Here is a 21,436-nt window from a genome sequence, read left to right on the forward strand (position 1 = left end):
TCTCCTGCTCCGCCTCGTCACGAACACTATGCTGTCCGGCGGCTCTTAAACATTTCGATCCGGCCTTTACTGGAGCTTGCCCGCACTGTGCGGAGAAGTCTTCAGACCTCTACCACATGGTGTGGGCTTGCCCATCCAACCCTGCCTTTTCCCCTTACCCAACCCTACCCTGGAGGACTGGGAGGCTGCCCTGCTTGGCTGCTCAGACCTACGGGCCCAAAAGGCCCTGGTTAAGCGCTCCCAGGCGGCGGCTACCACCACTGGGGTCCCGTACTAGGGACTCCACCTAGTGTTTAAGGGGCGGCCTCTTCAGGGTCGTCCCGAGCATACCTCCTTGTACGTTTTGTCGTACAATTAAAAGTTTTTCACCACCACCACCACCAAACGTCGCGAAAGGGAAGGTACCTCCGAGAATATCTTCCCTACATGCGTAGTTAAGTTAAACCAAGTTAGACCTAGCCGCAACCAAGTTAATACCTAGCAGTAGCAGCCAGTAAGACTTGAGGATCGACAGTTTCGCTGTGCCTAAACTTTGCACGACCAAGGCCAAACTTCGTTTTTTTTTTCGCTTAAGTCAAATATGAATTCTCACAAACTCACCCAAATTACAGCTCTTATAGGCAAACATCATGCCTCCAATATAAAGTATTTCGGTGCAAGCACACTGGCTTAACGGTTACGAGAGATACCAGGGGCTGAAAGAGAGAGAAATAAGAAAGGCGGGGAGGTTAACTTGGTTGCACCTGGTTCGCGACCCTACAACGAGGCAAGGGAAGAGGGAAACGAAAAAGGAAAGGGAGAAAGAAAAGAAGAACAAGTGATGCAAGGACACACATAAGAGTTGAAATTATGGCTAAGTACGTGGACTAACAAATAACAAAGAACTAATAATAATGCTAATAATTTGTTTTTATTTTTTCGTTCTTTTTTTAAGGGGGGGCACAGCACCCCTAAAGACGGCTGTGAATGGCTGCGAGTACATTTATCAGACGTCTCGTTGCTCGTACTGTGGGTAGAGACGGTTCGTACGCGCTTGTATACTTATGGAACAAGTAATAATTCCCGCGACCGTGGTCCCTTTCCATTCGAAATACGCTTCACCACATAGCCTAAATGTCTACCGTCAAAGCTGACTTAATAAAGCTTTCCATTATTCAATGCGTTTTGAACCTTTACACCATGCGCATTCCTCAACGCATGTCTCGATGTGAGCGAACTGAGTTAGGCATACACTGTCTCCACACGAATGGCTTAGACTTCGACTGGTGAACTACTGCATAATGTCAGTCATGATGCGGCTGTGCTGCATCGATATTTGCAGGAGATATATGGCTGCGTACGTACAATTGGGAGGCTTGGTTGGAATTCAGGAGTCTCCGGAACAAATCAGGAGAGTCGGCAGGTATATGCATGACCATTCGTAACAAGTCAAGCAATTGCTGAGAACCACCGAATAACCAGCTCCACGTGAACAGCTTTTCATGGATTCCATGGTGGCTGCAGTTCACGATAAGTATCTGAAAAATACTCTGCCGAATGTGATGTCCCACTCTCGTAGTAATGGTGCGATTTCGCGCGGCAATTTTGTTTTGTTTCACTAAGCGTTTCCGCACGTGCAACAACGAAGTCGCCCCTTTACTTCGGTGCCGCCTACGAGCAGCACTAGCCATATGCTTCGTTCGTGTCCCATCTCAAAAGTATATCAGGACGTGACGGCCAAAATGAGCGGGAAGGTGGGTCTCGCAGGTGCAGCACCTTGCACAGAACCACGATGACAACCTCCGAACATCTGTTAGTGCGGGCGTCGCGATTGCACATCCCACATTCTGCGAGACCGACCGGGTATTGCGATAGTATACGAAAGCTCCGTTTCGCGAAACTCGCGTGGCTTTTTTATTTCTGTCATTTTTATCGCGCATTCGCTATAACAAGTGGGTTTGCATGCCATAACCCCTCCCACTCATTTGCCAGGAGTCATTGTGTCCTCTCTGCCGAGCAATGAGCGACAGGTCGTGCGCAGAGAGAGCGATTCCGTAGGTGACGGCGTGTACATCATCGGCTGCTCTGGCCGGCTATCAAATGATGCGAACATTCAGTGCAATGGCGAGGCGTGCACGATAACGGCATGCGAAACGAAAAGAAGCTTCGCAGCAACGGCCGCGAGTACAATACGCAATACAGAAGGTCAAGAGCTACGCCTGGCTGGTGCCCCTAGTTCACACGGAGTTCTGGATGTCTGCAGGCTTTTCGCTGATACAACCTTTCTTTCCTGATGTGGTGAGTATAGCAGTTAGCACCCTCACTTCACCAGAAACTTCTGCGCCGTTATTCTCAATTTTTGTCAGTGGTGATTCGGTACTGTGAGCGTGCATGGTGATCGTGACGGGCTGTGCTGGCGCGCCTCTGTGATCTACGTTCTTCTTATCTACCCCTATCGTCCCCAGTGTAGGGTAACAACCGGACTTTCTGTTACCCATATATTACCCTTCCACAATACCGAACACACCACTCTTACCGCGAAAAGCCGATTGGTAAGCCAGAAAGAAACAAAAAACACAGAGGCGAGTGGCAACGCCACCTTGAAGTTCCCGCACCAGCTCACCGGGACGTCATGAACTTTGACAGCGTTTTCTAGGTTTCAGTTAATTCTTTAGTGGTAAAGATTGACTACATTGTGTTCTAAAGGAGCTCAAGACTGAATGTGGCAAGTTTCGCGACCTTTTACTCAGCCAACGTGGCCCAAATACGAAAAATTACTTTAGAAGTCATGACGTCACACTGAAGTGTTGACGTTATAGAGGTTCCGCTCGTAAGTAAAAAAGAAATTAACTTTGAGCTTCATTCATATTCTAATAATTGGCATATTGCAGCGTAATTAACGACAGCGGAGTTTTCGAAGAATACTTTATCAGTCTAAGTTGATTTATTGTTTTGTTTTAGTGTCCCTTTAAGAAACCCACTGATTGTCATACGTTTCAAACACTATTAAAATTGGTTTAGCTAAATAATTTTTAATTTAATAGAAAACACTTCGTGCAAGTCAACGACATCAATGAGGACTAAAATGGTCCAAACTACGCCAACATATACATGGGCATACTGGAATCAGAGTTTCTTGAGAGCTGCGTGCTCAAACCAATGTTTTAAAAAGGTTCATTGACGACATTTTTCTAATCTGGTCTCACGGCGAGGAAGTGTTGTTGAATTTCATTTCTCAGTTCAATGCTGTCCATCCAGCCATTTCATTCTCCCATGCATATTCGGCTTCCGTAATCACTTTTCTGCATGTTAGTGTAAGTGTGCACAACAAGCCAATCACATCAGTCTACATAAAACAACTGATTAGCACCAATACTTCATTTCCACAGTAGACATGTAAAACATTGTAAAACAGCAATTCCGTACAGCTAAGCTCTACCTTTTCAGCGGATATGCACTAAAAACAAGACTTTGCATCGAACTGTGAACAACTACGCAACGACTTACTACGCCAGCGTTATCCTCCATTAGTTATCAGCGACGCAATTCAAGAGCAGCCAACCTTGATCGTCGCGCGCTCATCAACAGCAAACCAGCTCCCCCAGATTCGCGGACTAACCTCATCATCACGTCATCATCATCATCATCAGTCTATATCTTATGTCCACTGCAGGACGGAGGCCTAGCTCTCCCTGCGATCTCCAATTACCCCTGTCTTGCGCTAGCGTATTCCAACTTGCGCCTGCAAATTTCCTAACTTCATCATCCCATCTGGTTTTCTGCCGACCTCGACTGCACTTCCCTTCTCTTGGTATCCATTCTGTAACCCTAATGGTCCACCGGTTATCCATACTACGCATTGCATGGCCTGCCCAGCTCCATTTCTTCCGCTTAATGTCAACTAGAATATCGGATATCCCCGTTTGTTCTCTGATCCACACCGCTCTCTTCCTGTCTGTTACCGTTAGTCCTAAGATTTTTCGTTCCATCGCTGTTTGTGCGGTCCTTAACTTGTTCTTGGGCTTCTTTGTTAACCTCCAAGTTTCTGCCTCACGTATTCAGCATCAAAATCCTAACATACACCGTATTCTCCAGAAACATCATACCATACTCTTACAGAGCGAGAAATGCGCCAAATTGTTCTTGAACCTCCGCGGGTGGTATACAGTTGGGCCACCAACCTCAGAGACGTTGCCACGTCCTCAAAATATACTCAGCTAATTTCAAAGGCTGCGCACCATGCGGAAAACCTCGATGCAGGCTCTGCCCCATGATGAATACAGCTAATGGGGCCAGAGAGCACGGCTGCTTCATTTTCATTGAAAATCCAAGGGGATTACAACTGCGACACTTGCAACGTTGTATATCTCCTCGAATGCACCATTTGCCGCGCACAATACATTGGACAAGTGGAAACCCCTTTTAGGCTAATCACAAATCACACGTAAAATCTATACCGCAGCTCCCCCTCTCAAAACACGTGAACACACTAGGCCTTCCTTTAGAAAAATTTAAGGCCACTGTTTTGAAATCAGGATTCCCCACTCACCACGACAAAGAAGCATGCGAGTCATTTCTAATACACAAGTTCAGCTCACTTTCAAAGGGAATAAATGAAGCATAGGTAGGCTGACATGCATGCCTCACGAATAAGAGGCATTTTTTGGCATGTTTGATGCACCAATGAATATTTTCCAGGTTGTTTATGCATTTCCTAACTTTATATACATGTGTAATATGACATATTTATGAAGTGATGAGGATATCTCCGCCTCCTTTATTAGAAATTCTCCTGACCTTTCTGTAATGTTGTTGTTAATACTTGACCTTGTCATATAATTTCATTTATCTTGTACTTTATTTTCACACACGCATAGACATTGTATAAGAAACAGCTTACCCGGCAACGCAAGGATACGACTTGTTTGGTGCTCCAATGAACATTTTTCATTATTGCTTTATGCATTCCCTAGCGATCATGTATGTATATATTATACGGCGTGTTTATAAAGCAATATGTATATTTCTGCATCATTAAAAACAAATTCTTCTCGCCCTTCTGTTATGTTGATTTTTATTACTTCACCTTGCATATAATTTGTTATTTATCTTTTATTGTATTTTTGATACACACAGATTTGTATAAATAAGTACTTGCCCGCAAATAGAACGAATGCCACTTGCGCAAAGAATGCAATAGAACCAGTTCGTGGAATTCGGAGCTCAGTGGAGGTCAAAGTACAAGTGTCCCCATAACCAGGTGGGAGTGCACTGACCGTCTGCGTGACCATAAAAAAGTCACACTCTCCTGGCTGCTGCCGCACCTCGCATACCCTTTGTTACCCTGTGACCCCTCTCCTCTACATTCCATTGGCCGTCTCGTTCCTTACTTGTGGACATGACTTAATGTGCAACTGTTCACGTCTGGGTTACTCAGAAATTACTTATCTTCCTCTTATTTTGACGCCACTGTATGCACGCATAAGTTTCTGGTAACGTTGACTTCTCTCTCTCTCTCTCTCTCTCTCTCCAATTTGCCTGAGTTTGACAAGAGTCAATGCAAGTGTTTATATGCATGACGTCATTAAATGCAGACGTGCTAGTGGTTATAGACCAGGCACCATTTCTTATTTTTTACAAAGAAACTGCATAAATTGAGGTCCGTGTGCTTGCAATCGCACTCTTGAGGATTGCCGGACTCCGGCTGAAACGGCGAAATTAAATGTTTTTGTTTGTCTAAGTGCGCCTGCGCTTCCTTTAATTTCGTAAACACGCAAATCCGAAGAAATACTTCCATCGTATATATATATATGATCGTGCACTTCCGACAACATCAACTTTCAAACGATGTAGCATGAGTAGCCCGATTATCTTCAATTTAACTCGGTGATTTCATGGGATCATCAATAGTCCTTGAATCGCACTCTCGTGTACAGTTTTGAAGCGTACAATTTTTCAGTAGGCTAATCAAAGCCGCAGCTTCGCCTGTATTAACAGGCTATAGTGTCACTGGTAGGTTGGCCCACAATGTAATTCATCGGTCGTCCGTGCTTATACCGTCAGGTCCAGTCACTGCACATATCTTTCAGTTCACTTTGCCTCTCCAGCGATTTCAGCATGCAGTTTCTCAAGTATCGATAACAAAGCCTATTCGAGACATTCGGTACTTTGTTTCCAAAGGCACTTGTCGGATATCATGCACGTTTTTGTTCGATTCCGATTTCGCACCCCAAAATTCAAGACCGCAGTTCATGTAGTGTATGCGTGTAAATTGAATAACTACATTTTAGTCAACGTGATCTGTTGAAATCGTGCTGCATGTAATGCTGTACATGCTCTACACGTACATAATGCCGCGTAATGCTGCGTTCCAAAATATCACTACGGCATTCTTCCTCGTATCTAAAATAATAACTGCAGTGTTTGCGACATAGAGAGGGTCTAACTTACATGCTGGGAATGTTTCTTTAGCTACTCACGACAATTTTACGCCCACAAACGGCAATTTACTGACGCGCAGTGCATAGAAGAACAGGACTCAAGAAGAGCACATAAACACAGAAACGGCGCAGTATTCGTGTGTTAGTGTCTTCGTCTATCTTTTTTTTTTTTTTGCTATAAGCTAATAATACGCTAGTATTCGAAGATACTATTCCAACAAGCCTCCATCACATTCGTATATAGATGATTGTAAAGCTGGCGATAGATTGGAATGTCTAAGCACGAAACATCAAGAGAAAACGGAACAGGCCATTACAAATTATGCTGAGTGAAACTGCACGAGGCCTACACGGCTGGAAGCAGAGATACTGTCCTCAAAAAGTCAAGAAGCGAACATTCCCTTTTGCAGCACCAGACCCTGACCAATAATATCTTGTATTGTAAAACAAATGAGCTATTTCCGTTCAATCACAGCTTCAGCTCCAATGTCAGTGTTTCGGCGGGGCGAATGGCGAATACAGTTCAAAATATTTTTGCTTCGTTAAATCATGTAAAACCACAAGTACGTGATTTAAACTACGGCGCTGCCATCGGACGAGCGATGTGGGCAAGGGACTTGTTACAATACAGAACTTTACATCATGCGTATTTAACGAAAAACGGTTAGCGGTAGTGACATGTTCCACGAATGATTGAACACATTCTCGGTGCGAACAGTGCATCTGCACGTGACTCTGTCTTGCGTGTAGCACGCCGGGGCACTCGACTTCCGGTATCGTTGTGAATTCATCGGTAAAACAATTCAGGAAGAAACGGGGTGACGCCAGTGCGTTGCAGTTAAAGGCCTAGAAAAAAAATGGTGAAATCAGAACTCTCGTTAGTCTCTCCTTATTTATGTCTGAACCAAATAACAGGAGCATATAGCACTTCTCTTGTCTACATACCGTTGCAGGAAGACTGCAACCTTAAAACTTATTTGCATCTTTGATGTAAATTTATATGGTTTTCCAGTTTCTACATAAAAAATTACGCGTTCTTTTCTTTTCTATCCACAATCGCTTTTCAATAGAACAAGTTCTCTTTATTTAGGCAGTATTCAAGGACAGAATGATGAGCAAAGATCAAACATGCCAATGTGGTTAAATCATTTCCCGCGCGCACCGTGTTGAAGGTTGTGTGAAGGAATGTCGGACTCTGTCCCTCAAGAAACCGCAGTCAGGGGCCCAAGGCTCTCCATGCAACATCATCCGGGGATCAGCGTTCTCCAACAAATTTTGAAAGAGTACCATAAAATCATATAACTACCACTATATACCTCCTGTTATGGCTTTGTCTTTAGTTCTCAAGCACAAAATCCCGTCATGTGGATGCTCAATCAATGGAAACACTAAGGATACTCCTAAAAAAAGAACATCCTAACTTGTTACTCTGAATGTATGCTATTAGTTACTTCACGTGAATTGTTGCGGAATTGTGCCCTTACAGTCACGCAACGACCAAACATTCATAGGTCAAAAGCGTAGAACTTCAAACGTTCCAAATTCGATTCCGGTGGCATGCGAGGAAACCCAGTGCTCATTACTTACATATAAAGTACCATGTCTTTCGTATACATGCCCTGTATTCAATGCTTTGTACTCAAGGTATTTCCCTTCTATAAGGCAAACATGGCTTACGAAAAGGAGTGTTTCGCTTAGAGAAGCCAACTTTAGAACACACACGTTTCGGAGTAAAGTACAGCAACTGTGACTGCCACACTACTCAGCAACCAATACCAGCCCTGCTTTGATGACTATCTGCTGTTTTCTACCTACATAAGGTTACATATTCTAGGCAATTTCAAGAGGATTGTCGTCATGGAAGTACAGCTTCGTCTTCTCTGCTTACAAGTTTGGAATGTTGCTTGGCTCAATTCTCGCGGAACGAATAGTAAGTGAAGCTGCCTTATATCGCTTATTCCTATGCCACTACCAGCGGTCTTCTTTCTTTCTTTTTTAACAGCGGAGCTGTTTACTGTCGAGGTTGATCCCTACGCAGCGATGGTGTTCGCAGTTTCGAGCGAAGTGGACAGAGTGTCAAATGACGAGAGGAGGTGCAGAGAGAGAAAGAAAGCGAGACAGACAGGGCGGCAGAAAAATAAAGAAAGCAAAATAAACTTTCTTGGTGAGGCGGGATTCAAACCCGGGTTTCCCACAGTCCGAAGGCGAGCGTCATAACCACTAGGCTATACACCCATGCTTTCAGAATATGCATTTAAGGGAACCATGTATATGATTGCGTTGTACCGACGATTGTAACATAACTTGCTATGGGCCAGAGAAAGAGAAAATGGGAGTGATAGAGAGACATGCACAGAGAGAGAAGGAGAAAGAAAGAAAGAAAGAAAGAAAGAGAGGATGGCGGGGTTTGAACCCGGATACTCAGGGTCCGAAGGCGAGCCATACCCACTACACTGTACACCCACGCTTGCAGAGCTCCGCTGTTTCATCAGATTTGCCAAGCGTGGAAATGGTTTAATTTTTTTTAAAGCGGCGCTGTTTAAGCTCTTGTTTGCGCCGCGTAGTGCGAACAAAAACTGCTCCTGGCGATGACGTCACCGTGCGTTGCCTCGCAACTACCTTGCAGAGCGGCGTGTGCTTTGCCTCCTCTCCGTGCCGTGCACATGTGTCCTTGACATGGGACGTTAAGGAGGGGGAAGGAGAGCACGCGCGCGGCACGCGCTATGTTCGGGAGAGAGAAAGAGAAAATAGAGAGAGAGAGAGAGAATTGTAGCAGCACCAACGCGCAGAGCTGCTGCCGATGCCGTCCGCGTTTCCCCGCGTTCGCGCCGAACGCGCGCGGTGTGTGTGACTGCAGCAGGCGCCTCTGGTGGCGGCTCGGCAGGTTTCGACCAGCCTCGCCCCGGCAAGTGTGGAGGCTCAGCTTGGCCGTGACGTCACCGGGGAGATAAAGCTCACAGCCAAAGCGGTGGTGGGACAACTCTCGTTGACTCTGTGGCGAGTACATGCAGCCTTGACATGGGACGACCAAAGAAGATCCCGACACACAAAGAAGAACCGGCTCATCTGGAAGCGCGTCGCGCGGCCAAGCGAGTATCTGCGCGGCGGCGGCGAGCCAGCCGATTCGGAATACTGTGCCTGAGCCAATTTGTACGAAATTGTCTCGAATAAAAGAGAAAGAAAGAAAGAAAGAAAGAAAGAAAGAAAGAAAGAAAGCAGCACTTAGCGTTTCCTAGCAAAACTTAGCCAAGGCTAGTAAAATCTGGAAGAAGCTCGATCACCAGCTCCGCTGTTTACTCCAGCCTTGCACCACTAGTGCAAGCTGCCCACATTTTTTCCGTTCCTACGGCTGCACCCTAATCCTTGTCTTTATTTCACTTTCATCTTTATGATCTGTCGTCTTGGTCTTTCTTTTCTGTTCATTCTTTCATATCTTCCCTTTCTATGTGTCGGCCCCTCCTTCCTGAAGAGTATGAATAGCCGTATCGGTGGCTCTCAGTCAAGTGTATAAACATTTATTCTTGTTGTAGTTGTTATTGTGCAGTAGTGTATACGAAAGTTCTACAAACAGTTTTTAAGGCGAAAGCCTTAGGTGTCTATGTTGTAGGTGCTCTTGGCGTGCCCTTGGCGGTGACCTTGGCGAAACTGCGCCGTGACGAAATATGGCCGACGCCGCAAAAAATGCTCGAATTGACGTCAGATTACTCAGGGAGGATCCTGTAAACAAATAAAATTTGCTCCATTTCGGTCTGAGTGGGAATCGAACCCAGGCGTCCCGGGTTGCGAGACGAGCACGCTTTCCGGAAGCCACGGCTGCTTCATGGTTCTGCCTTACTAAAGGTGTGCCTAGTGCGGGCGTGATTGCACACAACACGTCAACGCCATGTTGCTGACTAAAGGTGTGACCTAGTGCACTAACATGCTGCAATTTAGGTACTACGTTAAGTGTTCATTTGTGGCGTTCAGGAGGTTGCCTTAGTGCTACAAGTGTACTTCGCATTGCGGCTCGTTATTTCTTGCAAGAAGTCTAAACCCGATTGTATATCTTAATGCACTACCAATGTGTCTTACCAAGAAGTCTAACCCCGATTGTACCACTTTATGTATTGCCAATTGTGCAGCAGGCCTTCGTCTTATTGTGTTACAAGAGTGTAACACCTGCTGAACTTTTTGTTGATTCTTAATCATTATTCAGCTGAAAACATGGCCTCCTACATCTTGTTATCTTCTCGGTCAAGGCGGCTTCTTCATATTTCTGGTGATTTTCGGGTAAGAAATTTAATTCTTGCTTCATCTTTAGGCCAGACTTAAGATTACACAGTACCCAGAAATCATCTGAATTCACCATTATGTGGCTTTAAGGCACTCGAAACGGCACACTTTCTATTGATTCTTAAGCGAGAGAGAGAGAGAGAGAAAACGAAAAGCAGGGACGTTAACCAGGTTGCACTTGCTTTGCTACCCTTCATTGAGAGAGGACGAAGTGGGCAAGAAAGTAAAGGGAGAAGGAAAGAAAGAACCCATCGTCTACTATAGTTTCGAGCTAAAGACTATGAGATCTTGACTAAGAACGAAGAGAGAAGAGGTCCCGAAGATAAAGAAGAAAAATAGAAATCTGTCCTCAAGCATAGAGGCTCTAGTTCAGCATAGATTAACTCCATGTAATATGTACAACGTCAAAACATCAAGGCCAAGATGGCTTGCACGCAAGACGCGGTTACATCTAATCTTTCAATTATTTTATGCTGTTTCCTTGCGCAAGTCTGTTGTCCCTATTCCTAGCTTGTTTATTGACAGTTAAACTGTCAGCCCGTGGATTGCGTCACCTATAGTTTCTTCTCTCCGTCTATTTGACGATAAGGCCTCCATGTATTTATGTAGAAAACTTCACATAACTTACATCTTGGTGTTCCTCCGCTCCACGGTCTCAGTAGACATACTTTCTCCCAGAACTTTCATTTTACGGTCGTGCAAACATTTTACCTTCGCACAATTCAAATGTCGTTCTTTTCTTTTTCAAGTTGCCTCTACTGGATACAGGACGGAGACACTCTTTTAGCCACGTCATTAGCATCTGTCCTTTTCGGGGGACTCGCAAACAACATGTACCTTGTCGGCATGTTTACAGTCATTACAACGAGGTTTGACGAGAACAGCGGCGTCTTCATAGTGAGTGTTTCTATTATCCTTGTCGATCGTCGACAGTGATTAATTTCCCTGTTTGAAATTTCAATGCTTCTTTTGAATACAATGTTCCTTTAAAATTTGATGTGTTTTTTTTTACTATAAACTTTATATTATTGATCGTTTCTGGCTGTAACACCATTTGCACAATTGTATTTTGCTTGTTTATATTGCGAGACAACGTTTAGGCGGTCACTCTCTTCTTTATTCTCTCAAGGGAGAGCCCCACCACCAGACCAAGAATGGTGATGATGAGTATGTACAGATGAGAATATTAAGCGTATGAATAATGCTCACACTAATTTCCCCGCGCGCGCAAGCGGCCAGCCAGGCCGCGACTTAGCCAGGAGGGAAACGCCGAACGAATCGTTTGAGACTCGAAACGTGAACGATCTCCGAACCAAGATGACGATGGTCCGAAGAAACCTCGACGGGAGTAACACGATAGTTCACTGGGGATGTTTGTTCGTTAATAATGTAGGGGCCAAGGAAGCGCGATTCAAACTTCTCGCACAAACCGGGTGTACGAATGCGCGTCCAAAGGAGCACTTCATCTCCAGGACGAAAGGAGACGTCTCGACGAGAGATGTCGTAACGTTGCTTGCGGTCTAGTTGACTGACTTCTGTATTGAATCGAGCACGGTCACGACATTCGTGAAGTCGCGAGATGAACTGTTCGGGTATACTGGCCGAGGTGTTAGTTGGGGCAGTTAAGAAAGTGGCGTCGATGGCGAATGTCGCCGAACACACGAGGTAGAAGGGTGAGTAGCCTGTAGTTCGCTGGATAGCAGTGTTGTGAGCCAACGTCACAAAAGGTAAAAGTTTGTCCCAGTTGTCGTGGCTTGGCCCGATATACATTGACATCATATCTGTTAACGTGCGGTGAAATCGCTCTGTTAAGCCATCTGTTTGAGAGTGGTACGCGGATGTCGTCTTATGAACTGTGCCACAAGCTCTGAGTACTTCTTCGATCATTGTTGACATGAAAGTCTTGCCGCGATCACTCAACAGTACACGAGGTGCACCATGACGCAGCACAATGGCATCCAAAAAGAAGTTGGCAACGTCTGAGGCCAAACTAGAGCGTAAAGGCGCCGTCTCTGCGTACCGTGTGAAGTGGTCGACAGCTGTCACGATCCAACGATAACCTGCTGGCGTTATGGGCAGAGGTCCGACCAAGCCTATTCCAACGATGGCAAAAGGTGTCTCGGGACATGGGATGGGCTGTAAAAGGCCAGCAGGAGGTGAAGTCGGTCGTTTCCGCCGTTGACACTGAACGCAAGAAGCGACGTACTTGGCCACAAAGATAGACATGCCTGGCCAAAAGAAACGGCTCCTAACGCGGTGGTACGTTTGTGGAAACCCAAGTGGCCAGCAGATGGGTCGTCGTAAAAGGCTTGAAGGATTTGTGTGCGCAGCGAACGTGGAAGAACGGGTACCAAGTGGTTTCCGTCAGTGTTGTAAATGTAGCGGTGCAGCACATCATTCTCGAGCTTAAATAGTCGCAGTTGTCGACGTAATCTGGCATTCGGTGCAGAAATAGTACCGCACAGCCGGTCGATGATGCTGCTTCAGTAGGGATGAGAACGTTGACACGAGGTGAACTTGCCGCGATTAGAAGATGTCGTGTCAGTAACAGCTAGCGGTAATAACGTAAGGGGAGACATAGTCTCATCAAGTGGCGCGGAATGGAGAGACGTGCTAGAAGATAATAGTGGAAGCGGGCAGTGGCATCGGCATCTTGATGTTTTTTCCCAGACTTGTACACAACGTCAAAATCGTACTCTTGTAATCGGACCACCCAGCGACCAAGGCGTCCAGACAAATTTTTCAGTGACGACAACCAGCATAAGGCGTGATGGTCGGTTATGACAGTGAAGTGGCGTCCATAAAGATATGGTCGAAATTTTTGTATGGCCCAAACTACTGCGAGGCATTCCTGTTCTGTTATCGAGTAGTTCTGTTCAGCAGCCGTTAATGTGCGACTGGCATAAGCAACAACTCGCTCTCGTGCAGTGGTATCACGCTGTAGAAGGACAGCACCAATCCCATGGCCACTAGCGTCGGTGTGCAAACAAGTTGGTGCGTTCTCATCAAAGTGACACAGGACGGGGTCGGATGTCAAGGCTTGCTTGAGGGCTTGGAAAGATAGTTCGCAGTCGTCTGTCCAAGTGAGAGCAGTGCCCGACGTTAGCAACTTGTGCAGCGGCGACGCCATGGCAGCAAAATGACTGATGAAGCGGCGGAAGTAGGAAGCCAGGCCCAAGAAACTTCTCAACTGCTTTTGATTTTCAGGGCGAGGAAAGTGAATCACGGCAGCAACCTTGTCGGGATCTGGTCGAACGCCATCTTTACTGATAAGGTGGCCCAACACTTTGATGTTCTTTTGGGCAAAATGACATTTCTTTGTGTTGAGTTGGAGTCCAGCGTTAGAAATGCATGTTAAAACGTCGTCCAAACGCTCAAGGTGCTGACGAAAAGTTGTAGAAAAAATAACGATGTCATCTAAATAACACAGACAGGTCTTCCACTTAAGGCCGCGTAAAACTGTGTCGATCATGCGTTCAAATGTTGCAGGGGCATTACATAAACCGAAGGGCATCACGTTGAACTCGTAAAGTCCATCTGGTGTTGCAAAGGCTGTCTTGTCCTCGTCCGCTTCGTGCATGGGTATTTGCCAGTACCCGGATCGAAGGTCGAGACTTCAGAAATATTCAGCGCCCTGGAGGGAGTCAATGGCATCGTCGATTCTTGGCATCGGATATACGTCTTAGCGCGTGATCTTATTAAGTGCTCGATAATCGACGCAAAATCGTACAGCGCCGTCTTTCTTGCGGACCAACACAACAGGAGACGACCAAGAACTGGCCGATGGCCGAATGATGTCTCTTTTAAGCATGTCATGAACGTTATCCGCAATGATTTTTCGTTCTGCGGAAGACACGTGATATGGGCGACAGCGTACAATCGAAGTGCCTTCGGTTTTGATGCGATGCACAGCAACGGAAGTGCGTCCCAGAAGCTTGGCGTTAACGTCAAATAAGGCGCTGTGTTTCTTCAGTAGGGCCAAAAGGTCGTTTTTCTGCGCAGCAGTCAGATCGGGATTTATCGCGGCCGTTAATGCAGTCGACGCACCATGATCGTCAGTTGTGGTAGACAAAGCTGTTGAGTCGGTGTGAAGGGGTACTAGTGAAAGAGGTTCGGTGTCAGTAATGCAGGTCACAGCGGTGCCCTGCGAGAGCACTACTGGCGAAGAAGTAGGGTTATGCACAGCGATCAATGCTCTACCGTCTTGAAACCGCATCAGGCTAGGAGCAATGCTAAGCCCACCAGATATGCAGTGACCGCTCGGTGCAAGAAACACATCACCATTTACAATCGTGTCGGAAGTCAGTGTCAGAACATGCTCACTGCCCGGGGGAATGAAAGAGTCAGTACACGTGACGAAGTGCAGGCTGTGAGAATCGACAGCGGACGAAGATTCAGTGTCCGTCATATGAATAGTTCGCTGACGGCAAGATATGAAAGCTGACGCTGAGGACAGAAAGTCCCATCCCAAAATCATGGCGTAGGTACACCAAGATAGCACGGCAAACTGAATGAGGTGAAGGATGCCATCAATGAAAACGCGCAGTGCAAACACCGGAGGGCTGAACAAGAACTGCATTAGCACAACGAAGGGGAGGGCCATTATATGGTGTCTTCAATTTTCGCAATCGAGAACACAAGTCAGTATACTAATAACCGAAAGCGATGCACCCGTGTCAACCAAGGCTTCAGTCCGTATACCTTCAACAAACACCACAAGTACATTTGACGGGCGCTCCGGAGGAGTTTCAAGTTGGCCAAAGGATGCAGCTTTCCCTCCTGAAGCTGCACTATTTAGTTTTCCGGGCGGATATCGGAGGACGAAGTAGCCGGTCGAAGAGGGGAAAAGGAGCGTCGCATCGGTGATTGAGAGCGACGACGCGGGAAGCGCAATGAACCGGCAGCGTTGAATTCCTGCGGAGATGGGGAACGTCGAGGATAATAATTGTAGTACGAACGCCGACGTTGTGGTACAGGCTCAGAAAACTCATCCCTTTGAAGACCGTCATAGCCACGCCTTTCATCTTGCTGACCGGCAAAACCTTGAAATGTGGCCACGGATGCCGCAGTAGTAGCAAACAGGCCGAGGTGGGCTCCACGTGTTGTAAGATTCAAGAGGTGGTGGTCGCGCAGTGATGGGATTCAGGGACCCGTGCATTGCAGGCGCCTTCTGTGGTGGCTGCTGCAAGGGTGGCACCAGGGAGGCAACCTGAGCATAAGTTGGCGCAGGTGCCTGGTGTGGTGGGTGCTGCAAAGGTGGCACCAGGGAGGCAACATGAACATAAGTTGGCGTAGGGATGGGTTGCGGGTTCGGGGTTAGCGGGCACGTCACAGCAGCTATCTCTTCTTTCACGATATGGCGTAGGCCGCTACCAGGAAGTGTCATATGAACTTCCGGAGAGGTCGACGAAGCTTGGGCGTGCAGTTCCTCACCGATTATGGAGCGAATCAGAGCACGTAGCTCGTTATTGTTGGACGCCCTGAAATCAGACGTGTCATGGTATAAGCGGATCATAGTAAGCTCATCCAGGCGCTGACACGTACTGATGATGTCTGCGACGGTAGTGGGGTTCAGCACGACAAGAGCATTGAATGCCACAGTCGCAATACCCTTGAGCAGGTGGCGTACACGGTCACTCTCCGCCATCGAGCTGTTCACGCGGCGGCAGAGGGCAAGGACGTCCTCTATGTACGATTACGACTCTCCAGTGCGCTGAACACGCTCAGCAAGCTTCTTCTTGGCGATATCTGAGCGAACAGAAGAGTTCGCGAAAATCTGTCGTAGGTGAAGTTTAAATGTGCTCCAGTTTACGAGATCGAGCGCATGGTTGGAAAACCAAGTTTTTGCGACGCCGGTGAGATAGAAGACGACGTGCCGCAGTTTTGCAGATTCTTCCCAGTGATTAAAATCACTCACGCGCTCGTATTGCTCCAACCAGTCTTCAACGTCATCACCGCAAAGTCCAGCAAACACCGATGGATCCTTTTGAGGGGTGGTGACTGTCCAAGAAGGGGTTGCCGCCGGAGCAGGCAAGGTGGGTGTCGCGGTATTTGGCCTGCTGGTCTTGGGACATGGTCGAGTGCAGTTGGAAGAGGCGGCGACCCGAGCGGAGCTCCAGGGATGTAGCGTAGGTGAAGCTGAAGCGAGACCGGGGGCGAGAGGACCGAGCAACCGGACAGCACACTCCACCACTTGCGAGACAACGTTTAGGCGGTCACTCTCTTCTTTATTCTCTCAAGGGAGAGCCCCACCACCAGACCAAGAATGGTGATGATGGGTATGTACAGATGAGAATATGAAGTGTATGAATAATGCTCACAATATATATATATATATATATATATTACTTTTTGGGTAATGATCGGGGCAAGAGTTTTTCAGCATATATCCGCTTACCCTAGTCATTCGCCGCAGGAGGAGGCAGATTCAAGCATGTTCGCTTATATAAGGCTGGCCATGGCACGTTTTCAACGTATGTTAATGCAGGCTCTGTGTAGACAATATGATATGTGACAACGTAACCTTTTCGCTGCGCTTAAGAGCGAGGGAGCAAGCAGGGGGAGGGGGGGGGGGGAGGCAGGGAGGTCAATCAGACAAGCGTCCGACTTGCTGCCCTACACTGGGGGTAAGGGAAAGGGAGAATAGAAAGGGGAAGAGAGTGAAGGCTGTGTGTGCAGCGAAGTGTCGTGACACCAAAGTGAAGTCTCATAGCTGGTGTTGTGCGTTGAAGACATCTCAGATGACCCAAGGGCCAGGGGCCATTGTGCGAATGGCTTCGGGTGAGCCCTTGGGCTTCCTTGAGACTTGCAAATACTGGATTAAGGGCACCCAGCACTTGTGCTGTCCTTCGCGCTGACGAAGTATGCAGCTTGCTTAAGAGCGCTTAAGGAACTGCAGGATATGGTGCAGGTAAAGCTGCTGCGCCTAGAAAAATGCTCGACACGGTCTCGGACTATATACTAGCTAAATCAGGAGATACAATGAACGAACACGAACATTTATCATCACGTTTTCTTTTCAGGGTTTCTTGGAGTTTCTATGGGGTGCAGGAAACATGGCAGGAAGCTACTTGGGAGGATGCCTTATAGACGTAAGCAAGAAAAAAAAAGTTTATATAAGAACTGTTTCATTATGTGGTAGTCACGCTTTCTAGCAGTTCAAATCCAAGTCCTGCATCAACACAATCTAAATATTTTATCCTGCGTTAGTGGGGCCCTGTAACACACTTCGGCATTGCCGGTTGTGCCGCTTAACATAGCTAGCCATATTATGTCCATTTCAAAACAAAATTCGCTCCCAAAGGTCTAGAATCATCCATCTTTTACGTCTCCAGAACTTATACTGTACAAGCTTTCTAAAACTTGCCAATCCGTTAACTGTCTTCCACCCTCGTCTGAGCTTCTGGGCCCTTGAGATTTAATATGTTATTCTGATAGATTATTATGAAAGGTAGAGTTGAATACGTTAGGCGACCGTCTATGCGGCAGTTCAGCCTTTTGTAACTTGTCCGCTCTGTCGTTGAAGGCCCAGAGAGGTGCACCAATAGCATGAAAAAGAAAAGAACATAATCGGGTTTAATTGAATTGCAGAATATGGCATGTTAAGCAAGCACACTACCGAAACTGAACTATAAGGCCAAGCTCCTCGGGCATTGCATACACTACTTCGGTAAGCCTCATGGGCTGTATATTTAGCAGCGACTAGAAGAACAAAATGTTATAATGAAATACAAAATTTACCGCAGCTTTGACGATGGGTGCTACAAGGGCCTATAGCATCGCCAGTATAAACTTTAAATAAAGGCGACCCTTTGATTTTGTCATGATTCTGTCATAGCAAGCATACATAAGAATGTTCAACACTGACACGCGTGTGGATCTGCTGTACACATCACTGTATCTTGATTACAGCTAGGGACATTGAGTTTCAGTGGTTTTAGTTATATATGTAATGAATGAGAGCGACTGACACGAGTAGACAATGAGCCATGAAATTGCGCTTAATTCCGACTGCTGTAGCTGGTGGTACCATGTGACTGATAAACTCGTACGTGTCAGGGTGATTGGGCACGCAGTATTTTCTGTCAGTCTACCTAATATGTAGTTTCAGTAATCAATAAGACAGAGAGGCATGAACTCTTTTCTGTGCCCTCAAAGCCTCAATAACCATTCAGCCGCCACGCCAGAGAAGGATCAGCTACAGTCATGGGCAGAGGGCGGCCAGATCAGTCGTCAGTCGACTAGCAGACTCACTCAAACTCAGAGCCAGTCACGAGTGAGCTTGAGTCTGAGTGAGCCCCAATGAGCAGAAATGTGTGTGCCTCTACGTACGAGTGAGCTAGAATGAGTCGCACGGCACGTGATTCCGACTCTGGGTCAAAGTTACCTCAAGTCTGCGTGAGTCTTAGTGGGAGTGGGCCTCAGGCTCAGTGAGACCATCTCCGTGTGACTGGTAAAATCTCTGCGAGTTCGGCATGAGCTAAAAGACATTTTGTGAGTGAGTCGTATCGACTTGAGTTCATTTTGCTGACCGACGCCAATGGGTGAGCTACGTCATTACTCTCTTCCCCTTTGTTCTTTCAAAGAGGGGATAGGGAAGAAGAGTACAAGCCGACTCAGCTCAGGAAAAAGTTGTTCGAATCAGGCTTCTCGTGTGTAAGATTTCCCACCGGGTTCCCTTAAACACTGGCGGGTATGTCTAGACGACAGTCAGGCCAGCCCGCCTGTGTGATAGAGCTAATTCGCTCAGCCCCAACTGCTCTGCAGGGTACATGCAAAAGGAGCTTTGTACGGCGGGCGCGGTAAGGAGCCAGAAACGAACTGAACATTCTGCTCGTGTGTTCGCTTGTCTCGAGAGAGACAGAAAAATCGACGCAGCTCGCCGCCGGGATCTCTACTTGCCGTAAACTAATTCACATAAATTCCGTTAATGCTCTCGATAAAAACAAATTTTCGCAGCTTTAAATCAACAAACATTTAGCTGTAGTTATTCGTATATGCCGGAAAAGTCACTTGCAAAATTTCGCATGACACTTACTTTAAGAGATTCCGGCAGTCCTAATAGGAAATTGTTACTAGTTTACACATGAGCGAGGTTATTCGTGTGATGTTGTTCTCAGTTTTAATACACAATTACTAATGGTAAAGTGTTTTTTTTTTCTGCTCAGGTTTGGGCTTATCCACTCCCATTCTTCATCCTCGGCGTCATTGCTGTGGCTACCTTTCCAGTCATTGCGAAGCTGCGACGCCAGCTTGAAAAAAATTGTGGTGAATTTGTTTCTTTTCTAAACTTTATGTCATTGTCTTGAGCTGCACAGTGGAGTTTTAGAAGCAAGAAATAACGTAGTCGTCTCATCAGTCCGAGTTCGACACGGCTACTGTCGCATGACCGTGCCTCCGACATGGGAAATTTTCCCGACGTGCTATGTTGCGCCTACATAACCGATGCAACAAGTGTTCTGCTTGTTCCGGCCATCATTCTGCTGCGTCTGTCTTGCGAGACACACGGTTGTTATCACTCGTATTTTTTTTTTTACAGCGTAAGCTTTTATGCGATCATTCCAATAACCGTTTCGGGTCTCGATGATGCCACCGCCGGCGTCCGCCGCGTAACTGCTATCGCCAGAAACGCGAAAGAAGTACCCGATTCGCGCCGGGATCGAAGCCGCGCCCGCTGCGTGGGAGCCGGACACTCTACCACTGAGCCACGCAAGCGCTTGCTATCGGGCCGCGGAAAATACCCTAAACCAAACGCAGGGTGAGACGACTCGAGCCTCCGCTAGTATGGTGGCGTCATCTATAGGTAAGATGCTTGTCTGCTGGTCTGATCGAAGAGGCGGGCATTATTTGCACAAAAAATGGAAATGCGCAATCGACTAATTAACAAACATGTACTAATTAGGTTTTTAACTAATTACCTTATGGCCCATATTGCAATTTGCAAATTCTAGCCTGGAAGTTCGCAAGGTGGATCCACTTGAAATGAATTCTCAGATGACACCAGCTCGTCCTGTGTTCTCGTCCTGTGTGTCCAGTTCGTGCTTTTTAACGTTCTTATGAATTACCAACGTGTCCAAACTGCCACTCTGGTGAAGGGATAAACATATCCCCATTTGACTAAAATGTCACGCAAGGCAAATTATGCAAGTAGGTTTTTCTAACCAACCGCGCAGTGACCTAGTTGTTTCTATATTTTAAAAATGATATTCTGGGTTATTACTTGATCTGATGAAACCATGATCTGATTATGAGGCACGACGTAACGATTCGAGGTTCAGCTGTCTTTTTTTTTTTAAGCGATAGTCTTTCTTGGGCTACCTAAACGCGAAAAACTTAATCTGTTATCTGTCACTTGACTCAACCGCCCGGCCAAAACCAACCAAGCTACTATAGCAATGGTGGTACACACGTCAACATTATACAATGCGAAGGAAACCTCAGGCCTACTTGAGGCAAAATATATACATAATCGTGATCCGCAGCGTTCATTTAATTAATACACATTGGACTGGTTTTTACGTTAGTAAACGAAAAATCAGCGCGTTATAAATGGTGTCGAAGAGACGCTACGCGTTAAAAACAAGCCGACTGAAGCCGCAGCTCTGTAGCTGGCTTTAAGTCAACAGTAATAAAAGGTTCCAACAGTTTTCCTAATAATGCGACCAAAATTAAGCAATATTTAGAATACTGGTCCTACTTTTGCCCACTTTCGCGGGCACCGCGAAAGTGGGCAAAAGTAGGCCCAG

General features: G+C 46.5%; 1 protein-coding gene across 7 annotated transcripts in view; it reads left to right on the forward strand.

Annotated features, from left to right (window-relative positions):
- Positions 1–21,436, forward strand: part of LOC119460615 (MFS-type transporter SLC18B1) — a 138,972-nt gene that overhangs the window by 92,175 nt on the left and 25,361 nt on the right. For 2 of the 7 annotated variants that reach the window (XM_049673097.1, XM_037723388.2), the window contains 3 exons: positions 11,441–11,588; positions 17,714–17,782; positions 19,859–19,958. In XM_049673097.1, coding sequence (XP_049529054.1) covers positions 11,441–11,588; positions 17,714–17,782; positions 19,859–19,958 — 317 coding nt within the window. Of the gene's footprint in view, positions 1–2,144; positions 2,278–8,253; positions 8,350–10,614; positions 10,689–11,440; positions 11,589–17,713; positions 17,783–19,858; positions 19,959–21,436 lie in introns of those variants that run through there. The other 5 variants (XM_049673098.1, XM_049673095.1, XM_049673100.1 and 2 more) reach the window with 5 other exon arrangements.

This window comes from Dermacentor silvarum, chromosome 8 (genome assembly GCF_013339745.2).
Source record: "Dermacentor silvarum isolate Dsil-2018 chromosome 8, BIME_Dsil_1.4, whole genome shotgun sequence".
Classification (NCBI taxonomy): domain Eukaryota; kingdom Metazoa; phylum Arthropoda; class Arachnida; order Ixodida; family Ixodidae; genus Dermacentor; species Dermacentor silvarum.